This window comes from Equus przewalskii, chromosome 14 (genome assembly GCF_037783145.1).
Source record: "Equus przewalskii isolate Varuska chromosome 14, EquPr2, whole genome shotgun sequence".
Lineage (NCBI taxonomy): Eukaryota > Metazoa > Chordata > Mammalia > Perissodactyla > Equidae > Equus > Equus przewalskii.
Window position 1 is genome coordinate 7123440 of NC_091844.1, and position 15517 is coordinate 7138956.

General features: G+C 41.4%; 1 protein-coding gene across 1 annotated transcript in view; it reads right to left on the bottom strand.

Annotated features, from left to right (window-relative positions):
* Positions 1–607: 607 nt before the first annotated feature.
* The window catches only part of SLC9A4 (solute carrier family 9 member A4), a 56207-nt gene continuing 41297 nt past the window's right edge, over positions 608–15517 (bottom strand). The window contains exons 9-12 of the mRNA XM_070573385.1: positions 12170–12266; positions 7317–7448; positions 6469–6556; positions 608–2336 (exon numbers count right to left, since the gene is read on the bottom strand). Coding sequence (XP_070429486.1) covers positions 1981–2336; positions 6469–6556; positions 7317–7448; positions 12170–12266 — 673 coding nt within the window. The 3' untranslated portion in view covers positions 608–1980. The remainder of the gene's footprint in view (positions 2337–6468; positions 6557–7316; positions 7449–12169; positions 12267–15517) is intronic.

A 15517-nucleotide genomic window follows, 5' to 3' on the forward strand; every position in this document is an offset into this window, starting at 1 on the left:
AAAATACAAACCCAGGGAAAGTCGTATGTCCTTTGACAGTCACTGGCATCCACGGGCTATACTACAGGACAAGCCCACGCCCTTCAGGGCAAAGCAGACCCTGAACGGGCACCAGGTAGCTTCTCCAGACCTTGTTTTTGTCACCTGGAAAATAAGAATATCTGACAACATCTCTAATGTCCTTGCCAGCTCTAAATTGTCGTGTCACTTCAACATTTATAGACAATCTACCAGGTACAAGTTACTATAATAACTGAGAGAAAAAGTTGATAAAAGCTAAAAAAAAAAAAAAGTAGAAGAAAGATAAAGCCAAGAAATAAAAGATACAGCTGATGAAGGGATAAAAATTAAAATGAACACACTATCCTCCTCATCTGTCTGACCACGGACCATCGGATGCACACGCACATGCATAAGCGTAATTCCCAGAGAAGTTCTGTGACACGTCTGAAGTGGTGTGGGGCTCCAAGGAGGAGAGTGATCACTTGGTCACTTCTGATCCAGGGGATCAAGGCAGGCCTAGGGAGCAGAGTGCAGTGGGTCACGGCCTTTAAAGATGAATAGGATTAAATCAGTTGGGAATGGTTACAGATACCAAAAATGGCAATGATAAAGAATATTATGATTAATTGATTAATATAGATTAGCCATTTGGCATAATAAATAGCACTTAATAAATATTTGTTAATCTATAGGTGGCCAGAAGAGACAGTAGAGGAAGAGAGGGGAAGGAGTGAGGAAAGATAAAGCCATCTAGCAAAATTGATGAGCTGGAGTCCAAGTTCAAGGTCACGTTTGGGGATGTTGAGGATGGAAAATTAAATTGGAAAATAGTTGTTAGCTCTAGATACAGAGAACAAACTGGTGGTTGCCAGAGGAGAGGGGGTGGGGAGTTGGGTGAAACAGGTGAAGGGGACTAAGAGGTACGAGCTTCCAGTTATAGAATAAATGTCACACGGATGAAATGTACGGCATAGGGAACGTAGTCAATAACATTGCAGTAACTTTGTATGGTGACAGATGGTAACTAGACATACCGTAGTGAGCATTTTGTCATGAATATAAATGTTGAATCATTAGGAGGTACGCCTGAAACTAACAGAATATTGTATGTCAACTATACATTGGTTAAAAAAATGACTAGATAATGGTCTAAAAATAATAAACATTGTTATAGTCTAGAAAAGAAACCCTAGAGCAAGATATCATACCCTACACGGCACATCTCACGAATACCTGTCGTCTGCGTCATTGCTGTTAAAGCCCGTTATGGCTGTTTTGTTTCTAATATTTATTTTTAAAATAAATATTCCAATTAGAAAATAGACTGCTGATTAATCTACTAGAATAATCTGTTCACAGACTAGTCCTATAGTCTGTATCACTTCTGTCAGTCATTGCTACTGATTAAATATGGCAATGTGATGACAAATGGTGCCTCTCCTCAGAAATACAATTATTACATAGTGCATATCAAAATCCAAATCGAATGTATTCACTTGGGAGGGAGGACAATTAGCTTGTGAAGCCAGCAACTCACCACGTGACCTTGGGCAAAGTGTTTTTACCCATAAACAGAGGTGGTTGGACCAGACGATTTCTAAGGCCTCTCCTAGTTCTAACTTGATTATAAGGCGCACATGCATATGGTCAAGGTGAATTACTGACAAATCACGCTTGTATCTCAATGAATTACATGGATCACACACTCTTAGTGATTCATAGTGAATAATTTTGGGGGTGACTAAGTTCTATCCCTCACAGGGAATTCATCTACTAAGTACATCAGCTACGAACGGCAGAGCCTACAAGTTGCTCTCAGGCCTCCGAAAAATCTCCCGGCCTGGTGTAGATGCATGTCTGATATCTTCAAAAAAGGAAAACTCGGTAGCTTTCTTCAGAACTCTGAAAATCCTTCTTTGACAATAATAGGAAGACAGGCTCCTGAAAAACACAGAAACAATCTTGCGGACAATAAAGCTATTTTCTTCTAAGCAAAGGACTGTGGGACTTGTGGTGCTCCCTGCTGGGTCTGTGCTCAGGTGGCCATCCGGGCCCAATCGCTGATGCCTCTTCCGCACTCTCCTCTCCAGATTCGTACTCCTCATCTACTGCACGAAACAGTGGTTTGGGCCTTAAAGCTGCCCTTCTTCCTTGGCCAACATGCTCTTCTTGGCTTGTATTTCTTTGATAACGGAAGTTGGTCGGCTTCCTTCCTCTGTATAAACTCTTCATCGGGATTATTTCTTGTGTTGGGTATCTTTCTTGAGGCAAATCTCTTTGAGAGTGTTCTTTGAACATGATGGATGGGAGTTCTGAGTCACTGCTGTCATTGTCTAAGAAAATATGACAAGAGGAGGAAAGAACAAGACTTAAGATCAGAGAGTTAAGACTTAATATCCAGACAGCAAGAACTCAGAGTGAAGCTGAGTCATTCTTGAGCTTCTAGCTCTTATACTCAACTTTCTGATCAGCATGATTTTCCCCTTTCAAGGTGGCTACCCTAAGAGAGGAGTGGAAAAGAAGCTATACACGCAACGTTATAAATAAACAGAAATGCATGGAAACCTGTGTATCAAGCTAGTCTTTTCCAGGTCAGTAAGGGAGTGTTTTTGTACAAACTGAGATCAATTGGCCATAGGCATTAGGCCATAAGGCACAAAGCTACTTTGTGTAGTCAAAGACCAATGCTAAACTGAAGGTTACATCGTATGGTGATATGAAAATGATTGGTTTTATCTTAGTTTGTTTTTTAATCAGTGGTTACCAGAAAGCCGTAAATCTGAGTTTTATCCCTTTGACCTTGAAATAGCCAATCATGGAGAAACAGGGATGGGAGGGAGTCACAGGAGAGAGCCATGTGTGGAAGACAACCCTGACTCGAAGCTCTTCTCTCAAAGGAAGTAAGAAGGTGAACAGATTGTGGTGGCACACAATGGCAGTGACAATGATGGTGACGGCCATTTCCTGAGATCTTACTATGTCACTGTGCTAATCCTTTCACATCTATTATGCCATTTAATCCTCATAACAACCCTTTGAAATGAGTAAAATTATGACCCTCATTTCAGTGGTAAAGAGGCTGAGGTTTCAAGAGATGAAGTGACTTTCAGTGTCACACAATGAAGATGGGAGTAGAGCTTGGGCAGAGCCTATCCAGCTGTGATCTTCCCTTCACCTGGCTGTCACTGTCTCCTTGCCACGTGTGGGTTCGGAGGGCTCCGCATGAGAGGAAGGAAGCCACTGGACATCTCTGTAAAGCATCCTCTGAGGTGGCCTTCCAAACATCTGACCCCTGCTTGGGACACTGCCTTTTCCCTGCTTCACTGTGCACACATCTTTGAAAGAATATATTTCAAAAATCTCTTTTATTTTCATTTCTTCAAAGTTTTAACCTTATCAATTTATTCTCCTTTAAATATTCTCTTGAGAATTTAGGTATTTTAAGACTGTTGTATTTAAATCCAAAAGCAGGCTTCTTTTGCCTGCTCTCTCCTCTCTCCTAAAAAAACAAAACAAAAACCCCACAGGTAGAACTAATATGCACACAGGTATATACTTGACAAGATGTGTTTAAAATGTGGGACATCAGAAAATCCTAGAATACCCTGTTCAATAATGTTTTTCAAAGTGTGAGCAAGTTCTCCTGACAACGTGGCCTAGAGGTTGAGGAGGGCAGGGGGCAAGAATCAACTGCTTTGAACAAAGAACACATTAGTTAGTATATTTGTCCATTTTTTCATGACTTCTCTTTAATTTGTGCTCTACGATCTGGCCTGGGACCAGCATTCCTCTTGGTCCTTTGGTGCTGGAACACCACCAAAGGAAACAACGGCCTGGATACTTCTGCCCCCAAGAGCCACTCCTCCCTCTCATTTTCCTCTGCTCCCCCTCCTGGTTTCCAACTGCTCCTCTGAGCGTCAGCTCCCCATCAGCGAACAGATTCGAGCCACAGTTTCCTGACCACCCTCTGGTTATGGAAAGTGGGTTCCATGTACTAGGAAGAGGCTTGGGCAGGTAACTTGCAAGGAAGATCGAGCAGATTTGATTAATCAGAATAAAAATTTCTGAATGGCAAATAAGTCTAAAAACTAGACGATAAATGTGAAACTTGAGGAAAAGTCATTGGCAACAAATACGAGATGATGGATGATATCCTTGCTATACCGTGTTCTTCAAATTCATTTTAAGAAAGCAAATAACTAAATAAAAAAAGATGGGCAAAGGCACAAATAAAAACTTCCCCCAAAGAAATACAATTGCCTCTAAAAATATGAAAATATGTTCAACCTCACTAAAAATCAGAGAGACTCATATGAAAATTAAATATGGTATATAAATTTTATCCAGTCATATCATAGATTACTCAAAAGTCTGACAATATCCCAGTGATGATAAAAGTGTTCAGAAATGACCTTTCCCGTAGACTGCTGATGTGAGAGTAGATTTAAATATATATAATTTTTTTTATTATCGTTTTTTTTGGTGAGGAAGATTGGCCCTGAGCTAACATCTGTTGCCAATCTTTCTCTTTTTTTTTCTCCCCAAAGCCCCAGTACATAGTTGTAAGTCCTTCTAGTTCTTCTATATGGGACACCACCACAGCACGGCTTGATGAGCAGTGCGTAGGTCCACGCCCAGGATCTGAACCTGCAAACCCCGGGCTGCCGAGGCGAAGCATGTGAACTTAACTAATATGCCACTGGGCTGGCCCCTAAATATATATAATTTTTAACCTAAAAATTTTACTTCCAGGAAAATGTATTAAGGGAATAGAGTCATGCATTGCTTAACGATGGAGATATGTTGTGAGAAATGCATCATTAGGTAATTCCATCATTGTGCGAACATCATAGAGTGTACTTACAAAACCCAGATGGTATAGCCTACTACACACCTAGGCCATATGGTACTAATTTTATGGGACCACTGCTGTATATGTAGTCTGTCGTTGACCACAATGTTGTTATGCAGCACGAGACTGTAATTGGTTATCTGTGCAAAGATCAATCACAAGTGATCCAAGGTGCTTATGAGATATCATTGCTTATACGCACTAAAAACTGGAAATATCTTAAATACTTGCTAATAGAATTTACCTAAATAAGCTACGGTGCTTTTATATAATTGGCTGTTATTAAGTCATTAAAAATGATCATTAGGTTCATATCTATTGACATGGAAATATGTCCACATTATACGATTGACTAGGCAATTTATAATAATTACGACACAATGACTATACTATGATTTTATATAATATGATGCTGCATGTTTGTGTTTTTGTTTTTTGGGTTTTTTTGGGTATCAAGTACAAGTAGAGTAAGGATCACGATGGGGTAGAAAGAATTATAGAAGGCTGCTTCCCAAAATATTCTCTAATGATTCTATCTTGGTGCTGGGGTTTCAAATGCTTTTTACTTTTTTGTATGCTTTTCTCTATTGATTGATTTTATATCGAGCATGTTTTCAAATCAGAAAAAAGTAAAGTTTGATCTTAAAGAATAATTATATTTAGTCAATTATTTAATTCTCAAATTCTATGTGTTTACTTTATGTGAATTTCCAAGATGATTTTAAGTCTTAAAAATTTAGGAAAATTTGAGGTCGGCCCGTCGCCGAGTGGTTAAGTTCGTTCGCTCCGCTTCGGTGGCCCAGGGTTTCAATGGTTCGGATCCTGGGCGAGGACATGGCACCGCTCATTAGGCCATGTTGAGGTGGTGTCCCACATGCCACAACTAAAAGGACTCACAACTAAAAATTAAAAAATATACAACTATATACCGGGGGGATTTGGGGAGAAAAAGCAGAAGAAAAAAAAAGATTGGCAATGCTGTTAGCTCAGGTGCCAATCTTTAAAAAAGAAACAATTTAGGAAAATTAAAATAGCATAGCATATTATATGAATTATACATATCACCTTTTTCTAATAGAAAATTATCTTATGTACACATTTTAAGAATAATAACTTGGCTTTTATTAGAATAGGCAGTTTCAGTGGTTCTAGGAATTCTCCTTAAGCATTAGATATTAAGTGGGAAACATTAATCAGTAAATCTGATTAAATTATCTTAGTAAAATTTAACCACCTTGAAGAATTTTGCTAGTTTTTGAGCTATGGGTGAATCATATAACTTCAAAAAAGTGCGCACTTTACATTTCTACATTCTGTAAGCCCTTTGGCTGTAGCCATGTATGGCCCACGAGCTAAGAATGGTTGGTACATTTTTCAATCACTCAAAAAAGATTAAAAGAAGAATATTTCCTGACAAGTAAAAATTATATGAAATTCAAATTTCAATGTCCATAATTAAAGTTCTGAGTTAGATTAATAAAAAAGTTGTTTTCCCTTTCTCTTGTCATATAAGTAGCTATACAATATTCTTGATTTTGCCTTTTGGCCCATGAAAATATTGACCATCTGACCCTTTACAGAAAAGAGGAAGAGCAGCCAGGCAGGCAGGTTACCTGTGAACTCAGCAACCCTCCTGTGTCTGCTTGCTGGCTGAGGATGGCCGTAGGGAAAGGAGAGGTAGCGGATGTTTTTGGCACCGGCCTGTGGGCAACAAGTAGAAATAAGCAGGGTTAGCTACTGCAATTTGGGGCTTCACACAGCAAACGGGGTGAAGGACAGACTTGTACTTCAGCATCTTGTTTGGATTACTGGTTTGCAGTTACTTTCGTTTAAAGAAAACAGAATGCTTCAACCTTCAGTGTGTGTTTCCTCTCCCTCGCATGATAAACTGGACCGTTACGAGCCCCTCAAAGTTACTCCCGCGGCCCCATGGAGATCAAGGTAGAGGTTAGGGTCTACTCCAGCCCCAACCTCCATCCAGAAGTCCCCGTAAGATGGCTTGGATATGGCCTCGAATGGAATAGTTCAGATGCACAGCGGGTGATGTGAAGACAGAGCCCAGGAGCCTTGGCAAGAACAAGTTCTTCCCCATATCTTCCTGAGAGAGAAGTAAGCTTCCCAGAGCCAGGGGACTGGCCCATGGAGGTTCCCCGGAATGTTCAGTACCTGGATACCATGGTATCTGGTCTAGACTCACAGACCATTGAGTGTGTTCCGGTCACTGACCCATCCCAGAGGGCAGTTTGCTGCCATGTACCCCATGGACAGACGCCTCAGCTTCCTAAGGCCCTGGACCCAGAGAAGCAGGTTGTCCGGTGTCCTACATTCTCAGACTTTTGTATTTCTCTTGCAACAAGGTGGCAGTTTTGTTTGCTTGTTTAAATATTGATGGCAGTCACCTGAGGAGGCCCTGTACAGGGACGGGCCCAGGTGTCAGGTGAGCCAACCGTCCCCACCTTACCGGCTCTCCCCAGGGCAGGCTGTGGCCTTTCCGCATACTCTCCCTCAAGGTGTTCTGGCGGCGGATCAGAATCTCTTTAGCCTGCTTCTCACTTGTTTGGGGTTTGAGGTTATATTTGTTGTAGGACAGGGTCTGCGGAAAGAACAGAACATCAAATATGTAAGGACATCTCCAGTGCAACTTTTAGCCTCAGGAGGCCATGGAAATATCATGGACTAAGACTGCTGGAGGTGGAAAGTACCATGGAGGTCATCTGAGCATTTGCCTCATTACAAAGGAGCAAGCTGCGGCCCTGAGAAGAAAGGTCTGTGACCAGGGCCACCCCTATCAGGATAGAGCTGTGGTTGGAGCCTGTGCCTTCTGGGTGGTGGAGCAGAGGCCTCCATCTGTCCCCTCCCTCTCTGAGCCTGGCAGGGTCCTCCCCTAGGGTACCCACAGACTTCCATGGCTCCCCACACACTCTCTTTCCCAGTCGTGTCTTTTATGCTAGGCCAGTGGTTACTGAGCATTTGGATTTAATAGATCAGGAAAATGTCAAAACTACTTTGGAAATTTCTGTAAGGTTGCTATTTTTTAATTTTGCCAATTAAAGATGCATACAAAAAAATCAACCAATTACTATTACCATCATCAGTTCAAAAAGGAAGTGGTCTTTTAACCAAAATAGTAGGAAGGATATAATCTCAGAGAAAGAACAGTCCTTCAAATTGAATCAATTTAACTTTATGAAAAATTTCTTCTTTGCCCTTACCCAAGGCCAGTGAAAACTTGTCTTGGACCATAGACCAGCACTGGTCCTCAGACAGATGTTTGCAAATCACTCAACTTCTCCCCCTTGCTGCTCACTCAAGGGTCTGCAGTGAATGCCCAGTTTCCTCTGGGTCAGTAGGTCTCATTGGATAACAGGATCAGAATGGTAGGCACTACCCGTCCCGGTTAATGGATGCTTTAAGAAGGATTTTCAGCAACAGAGCAAATGCTCTGTGTGCCAGTTGCCATGGTAGGCACAGGAATAAAAAAAATGGATAAATTAGGATTCTGGTCTCCAAAAGGCTTATAGTCTATCTAGGAACTCAAACAAATAAGCATATCCCGCTATGTGCTCAGGTGAGAGAGAAGACATTGGCTTCTGCCTGGAGTCATGGAGCACAGGCAGGATGCATAACCCAGTCTTGGGTGGGACAGGTGCGCTGCCCTGAGCTGAGGCCTGAAGGATGAGTGGATGCTCCCTCCAGGAAGAGGGAACACATGAGATAAAACGCAGCTATGAAACAACTTGGGAGGGAGAGAGAAGGGTCCACTGAAGCAGAGCTGGGAATTTGTTGTCACAGGAGAAGGAAGCACTTAGAGTACGGTGAGAGGTGAGACCATGGGTGCAGGAAGGGGCTGGGCACAACCCGCCAAGAGAGGAGGCCCATCGTTCAGGCCAGGGTGTCAGGTGGGGAGCACACACTCCGACAGATGCCACGAGATGATCCCTGACGTGAGAAAGAAAATGCTCACGTTTCCACTTATTTTTATTAAAAATGGAAAAGAGACTAAGCTTTATCGGTACTTAATATACAGATTTATAATAGACCCTCTCTTGGTTGAAATATGAGATAGTCAAGTCTCCTGTCAGAAGAGAAGAGGGTCTTTATAACAAGGAGCCATTGACAACCGTGTCCTCATGGGTTTCACTGGCTTTTAGTTTATTGTTTGTGTTTTAGTATATGTACATCCACTTAAGCAGATCTGTGGCTTTTATTATCTATTAACTAAACTCATCGTCACATAACAGACAATTGTCTAAAAGCAGTTCCACACAGATGGCATAGTTTGGGGGCCTAGGGAAGAATGAAGAGGTAGCAAGCCAACTTTCACTCCTCCTTGTAGGCGATCTTTACCAGCCAGTCTTGACGAATTAACCAGTCTGACAAGAACTTGGCAAAAAATTGAATTTTGAAGACAGTTTAAAATATAGATTCTTATCCACCATCACTAACAAGGGACTTCAACTTAAGTGCATTTAGTACATTGAGATATTAAAGAACGACATTATGACACCATCATGAAAAATCTTTAAAAGTTAAGCATCTAGAATACCAAGACAAACTTTTACAATTTTTTATCAATGTTAGATTCATGCAAAACTTAATTCAGTGTGCATGTTTGTGTTTACACACATGTACATCTTAAACATGTTGCTATGTATAGAATGCTAATGATAGGAATTTTACATGTGTGTGTATATATATAGCTATGTAGAGGAATGCTAATGATAGAAATTTCCTACACTTTGACTTGAGGGGAGGCTGTACTTTAAGGAATATCTGGACATTTTTTCTTCTATTTCGCCACACGTCATGTCACCCATGTGCTTGTCTAATCTGCCCACCTGCAGAGAGGACGGGAGGTCCCGTGCATATAATGTATATGCAAGTTTCTTTCCTCTCCTTCCTCCATTTCTGCCCTTTAATGAAGGAGCCGGTGATTGTTTAAAGCCTGTATTTCCCCCTAAAACTTGAGTTCTATGGGAGAAAGATGTGCATTCTAGACATGCATTAAATATTTGCTGAAGGAAAGTGAAGTTGAATAAATCGTTTTCCTCCTTTGAAAGTATGTAGAAATTCGGAGAGTGATCTGATCATTTAGGCCATCCCAGGGATTGCCCACCAGTCTCTGACCCATCCTTAGGGTCTGGACTGAGGCCAGGTTCTTCACTTATAAGTTTAGAAAGAGTGTTTCTCAATCTCCATCCTCACCGCATTCCAGACAGCTTCTGCTGTGGTTGTCCCACTGAGGACCTCCAGAGGTTAGTCCTCCAACTTCCCCACCAGTGACAATTCTGTTCTGGATGAGTTGAGGGTTGAGACTTCAGACAGGGGTGGCCGGAGCCCTCCCAGTTGCAACAGGTCCCGCAGGGCCAGCTCAGTTTCAGAACAACTATCTATTAGGATCCCCCAGAGTCAAACCCTGCACTCATCCCAGCCTTGCCCTGAAGCGACTCCTGAGTCCCAAGACGGCCTCTTCCAAAATGTGCACAGTGAGCAACGCTCCAACCACTAGCCCTGCGCCATGTGAGGCCTAGTGACCAATCACCCAGGCTAGAGGACAACAGACGTCACCTTTTGTGACAATCCTTAAAATTGTAGATTGTCCACTAGAAACAAAGCAGACAGACAGTTGTCCTGGGTTGCATCTTTGGAGGGGTTTTCCCTACAAGACAGCAAGAGGCCCGTGGTGGAGGGGACGAGTCTCATGACCTGTGGAAAAGACAATGAGAAAGGAAAAACGGGAAGCAGGGGCACTGGTGAGTTTCACTCTTTCAAAGTAACAAAAACGGAGGCAAAAGCCATCTCTGTTTATTATTTAGAAAGCCATCTGTTTATTATTTATGTTCTCCCCATGTGACTTTCCATGGTGCTCAGCAATAAACTCCTTAAATTAAAAGAGGCCTATGTGCTTATTTGGGGGCAAGAAGAAAGGGGGCTACTGCACAGCTTTGAAGGAAGGAACCTGGAGGACAGACTAAACAGGCACCCTTGTGAAAGACAAAGAAGGTGGCTATCTGGGAACCCGCGTAAAAGCAGAAAAAGAGAGAGAATGGGCAGTTAACCTCACTGCCGATGGGGTTGGAGTCCGAGGAGCCCTATCTTCCTTTCTGGACCTTTCCCCACATTCAACCTTCCTAACACTGAGGAAAGGCTGAGCAGCAGGCAGCCTTTGCGCTCTGGTCCTCACTGAGCTAGCCGACACTCTTTGAACCAGGAAGTTCCTCACTGTTTGTCTAAGGCAGAAGGTGATCATCTCACTGAGGCCGTTTCACTCAGAATGATGTGAAAGCTGTTGCGCCGAGCCTAAGCATGCTGGCTGGTGCTGACCCACATTCCTGCAGCAGGCGCAGGGCCTTTCACTGCCACGTCCTCCTTACTCACTGGCCTTTCTGAAACAGGATGCCAGAACACATTCACTTTCACTGGATCATGTAAGTCTGGAGTCAGGGAAAGAGCACTGGGTAGGCGGTTGGAAGACCTGGGTTCTTAACTTGGATTTGTTTTGTGACCTTAAACAAGTTGGATAAACAACTCGCCAACCTCAGCATCTTCTACTTGAAAATGAGGAGATTTGACTAGATGATTTTTTGGTTCCATCAAGACTATGATCTATGACATGGTCACCAAAACCAAGGCTTTCACAATGAATTCACTTATAATCATACTCAAGAATTGGGATGTTCAATTGAATCCTCAAACTTGCAAAAACCCCTAATTAAAGGACACAAGTTTAAATATCATTTGACTAAATCAAAGTTTCAGAAGGACTCACCCACCACCCCTTGAAATGTTCTTACTACGTACGTACTTTGGACCAGTTTCCAAGTGCTGGTATAGACTCCACACCTTTTTCAAAATTGAAAAGGAATATGCCCAAGGCTTTCAGCATTGCAGTTTCAATATTCAAATCTAAACTGTGTCAATTTTGTAAGTTCTATTACAGTTAGTCAGATTGAGACAACTCGACTATCATTGGTGTCCTGGTGCCATCTTTTTTCTGTGGTTCAATGGGTGAACCCCACCACTTGTCAACTCTGGAGGGAGAGGGATACCTCCTGGTTCTGGAAGGCACCAGGCTGCAGGGCTAGGGCAGCCTGACCCCTAGGGCCAGCAACTGGATTTGCAGTTCTTTCTATACCACAGGTGCCAATTTTGCAGCAGAAACATAACAATTATCTTTCTGTTCTCCAAACTAAGCAGAGAGAAACTGTTCAGCAAGAAGGCTGCTTTAGGGAAGATAATGTAACCAAGAACTGATTCCTGCAGGACCAATTCCAAGGACAGGCAATAGGGACAAGTGAGATGGCTTATACACACCCTTTGTCGAACTTGGTACATGTTGTGTGTCAGAAGGTCCCTCATGGACTCCACATCTTCAGGGGAAAGCCTTTTGGTTCCTTGTATCCTCTGGGCCCTGGAAATGTCATTGGAGAGAAGCCAAGCATTATTCTTCCCTCTTGGCAAGAGTGCCACGAAGTATCAATGTACTTGTGGGAGATCAAAGTTTCAAAACTTCTGTTTTTACATAATCTTTCCTACTGTTTTAGTAAGTTCCTGTGAAATGTCAGTACACATGTCTTAACTTGCATTTTGAAAATAAGGTTTCTTTGCCTATAGCTTTTATGTGGGAATTATTCTCATTTTTAAAAAGGGATTAAAGGTAGTGACAAACAAGTTATTTTTTTCCTCTGTATCTGTCATAGACAGATATGTTTGTAAAATACAATAAAAATCAATTATTAGAAAATACGTTTTTAAAGAGATACCATAAAATGCAAACTAAATGTTTTACTGTTAGATGCAGCACAAATAAGATTACGCAGTCAAGGCTGACTCTTGGTCAGGTCTGTATTTATCTCACCAAGGACAGGTGACAACGACCTCATGGACATCACCATCCACACACCACACTTTGAGTAGCATTGATCTAAGAGAGTATTACAACTTTATGAGTACATTTAGGATTACATTTTTCTTGTAATTGTCCTTTTATGGATTTTATCTTTGGTTAAAGAATAACTGTAAGAAACTGGAATCACATTTTACAAGGAGAATTAGACCGTGTCCACCGAGAAAGCCAGCCGGCTCTGAGACACCAGCCACTGTGAGATTTTAGAAGCAGCTGACTGCTCAGAGCCTCGGCACTGGCCAGCTCCCCACGGCTTCCCCCACCCCCCGGAAGGGGTTCAAACCCAAGTCACGCCCAGGTTAGCAGTCAATGCACAACTGTCCTCTGAGCATTTCAAAGTCATGACATTGCTATGTGCAGAATTCTCAGGCGACAAATATATTTGATTTCAATGATTTCAATCTAGTGGCAGTTTTAAAACCTTTTTAGTGTATGAATAATATATGTCTACTGTAGAACATAAGAACAGAAAAGAGAAAACTAAAGAATATTAAACCCATCTTTTAATACTTTCACCTCCCTTAACACCTTGATAGAAACGCTTACAGAGTTCTGATTTTTCCTTTTCTAGCTGCAGCTCTTCTGAACACATAAGGACACTGCTGTGCTAATATCTACTTGCAAAGATTTTAGGATAATTGATCAGAGATAAGCAGTTGTTAGTTTCAATACAGGTCACTTTTTAAGTATTTTTCCCTAAACGTTAATAGCAGTATAGCCATAAATAGCAAGAACATTTTGTAAGCAATGTACGATTGGTAAAAGATTTTTTTTTAAGGACTTGGATACTGGATATCACAGTATGCCAGGATTTATTTAGCAATGCTATCTGTAGACTGACTAATGCCCTTTCTACAAAGCATTAAAATCAGAGTTTCAGTATCTCAGAGCTTCAAATGTCAACACTACTGATATTCAGTTACCACCCTTGGTGATTTAAACATTATTATCAGGGCATTTCAACCTAACTGTTAAATGTCCTTCAGATAAAATTTATTTTGATTTTCATACACCCACACATTCCCACCGTCTGAACACATTCCTTTTTACGGTGGAAGTCACCTATTGCTAAGCAGAAACAACAGTTAATCAAATAGTTCCATTTTCTGTGTTTATGATAAAATAAGCAAATAGGAAAAAAACCATTGGTAAAGGAAACAGCGAAGTTAAACTTGAGATAGAAGTCTACTTATAACTTGGCACTCTCCTCCGTTTATAACTGACCACTTAATCAAGGTCCATTCAGGCTACTGGCTGGATGTGCGATATAAGCATCCCAGAAGCACTGTCTCCCATTGGTGCACACTAAGAAGCTGCAGCTATAAAAGTATACAGAGGAATTATTCACTTGGGCAAGATGATACCTGGAATTCCCTACATGCCACTTCATTGGCAAAATCATGGTCAGCAAAATCCTCCCAAATAATCACATCGGGAACACAGGAAAGATACACTCCTTAGTAAAACTAAGTGTTAATAATCTCTAGGTCAAAAAAGTGGAATTATAGAGCCAGCCCTGGTAGTCTGGTGGCTAAGATTTGGAGCTCTCACCGCTGCAGCCCGGGGTTCGTTTCCCGATGGTAGAACCACACCACCTGTCTGTTGGTTGTCATACTGTGGCAGTGGCTCACAGAGAGGACTAAAAACTAACAACTAGGATACACGACCATACACTGAAGCTTTAAAAAGAACAAAAGTAGAATTATAAACGGAAAGACTCTTGTCACTGGAACTTCCATTCATTATCCATAAAGGAAATCTCTGCCACCTTAAATCAAAATCCTCTGGTAATTTCATGGGTATTAAAATCAAACCAGGAAAATCCGAATTCAAATGTATTTGATTAAAAAACTCACATTTCTCTTAACTTTTTTTTATCATATGCTATAATAATGTAAAAAGAGGCTTCAATTCTAAACGCAGCAATACAGGAATGCAATCTAGAGGATGTTCTATCCCCGTCATAATATGAATTCCCAAAAGATCTAATATTTCACCCTAATTCATTTAGAAGAATGCATCCTCTTCTCATAGCTTTATGCACGAAAGCCATGAGAAACGTATGCTAAGACGACCGAAGGATGTGCCCACTGAGCAAACAACGGTACCTGACGGCTCTTCCATGTGTGTGGTTGCCTTGTGTCTTTTTAAAGATTTTATTTTTTTTCCTTTTTCTCCCCAAAGCCCCCCCCGGTACATAGCTGTATATTCTTCATTGTGGGTCCTTCTAGTTGTGGCATGTGGGACGCTGCCTCAGCGTGGCTTGATGAGCAGTGCCATGTCTGCGCCCAGGATTCGAACCAATGAAACACTGGGCCACCTGTAGCAGAGAGCGTGAACTTAACCACTCGGCCACGGGGCCAGCCCCGCCTTGTGTCTTTTTAGAAAGGTCACCAAGATGACCAACATTTACAATGAGTGAAGAGTGGCAGAGGACCCAGCTCCCCACAACACAATGCTCCCTTACAGAAGTGAAAATGGCATCAGAATCTTCATTCCAGAGTCTTCGGTGTAAGAACGCATAAATGTAAACTTACACCTGTCCATATGTGATCAATTAAAAAATTCTTAAGCTGCAATAAATTAATTTATGCTTTTTAAAATAAATTACGTGTTAAAATTACTTGGGAGTTTTAAAATATAATATTTTGAATTTGTATACTTGTAGCTTGTTATGCTTATAAATTTATAAATGTTTTAATATCTCTTTAACATTAACCAATATTTTTTAAAGCTTCAACACTTTTAACCAGTTT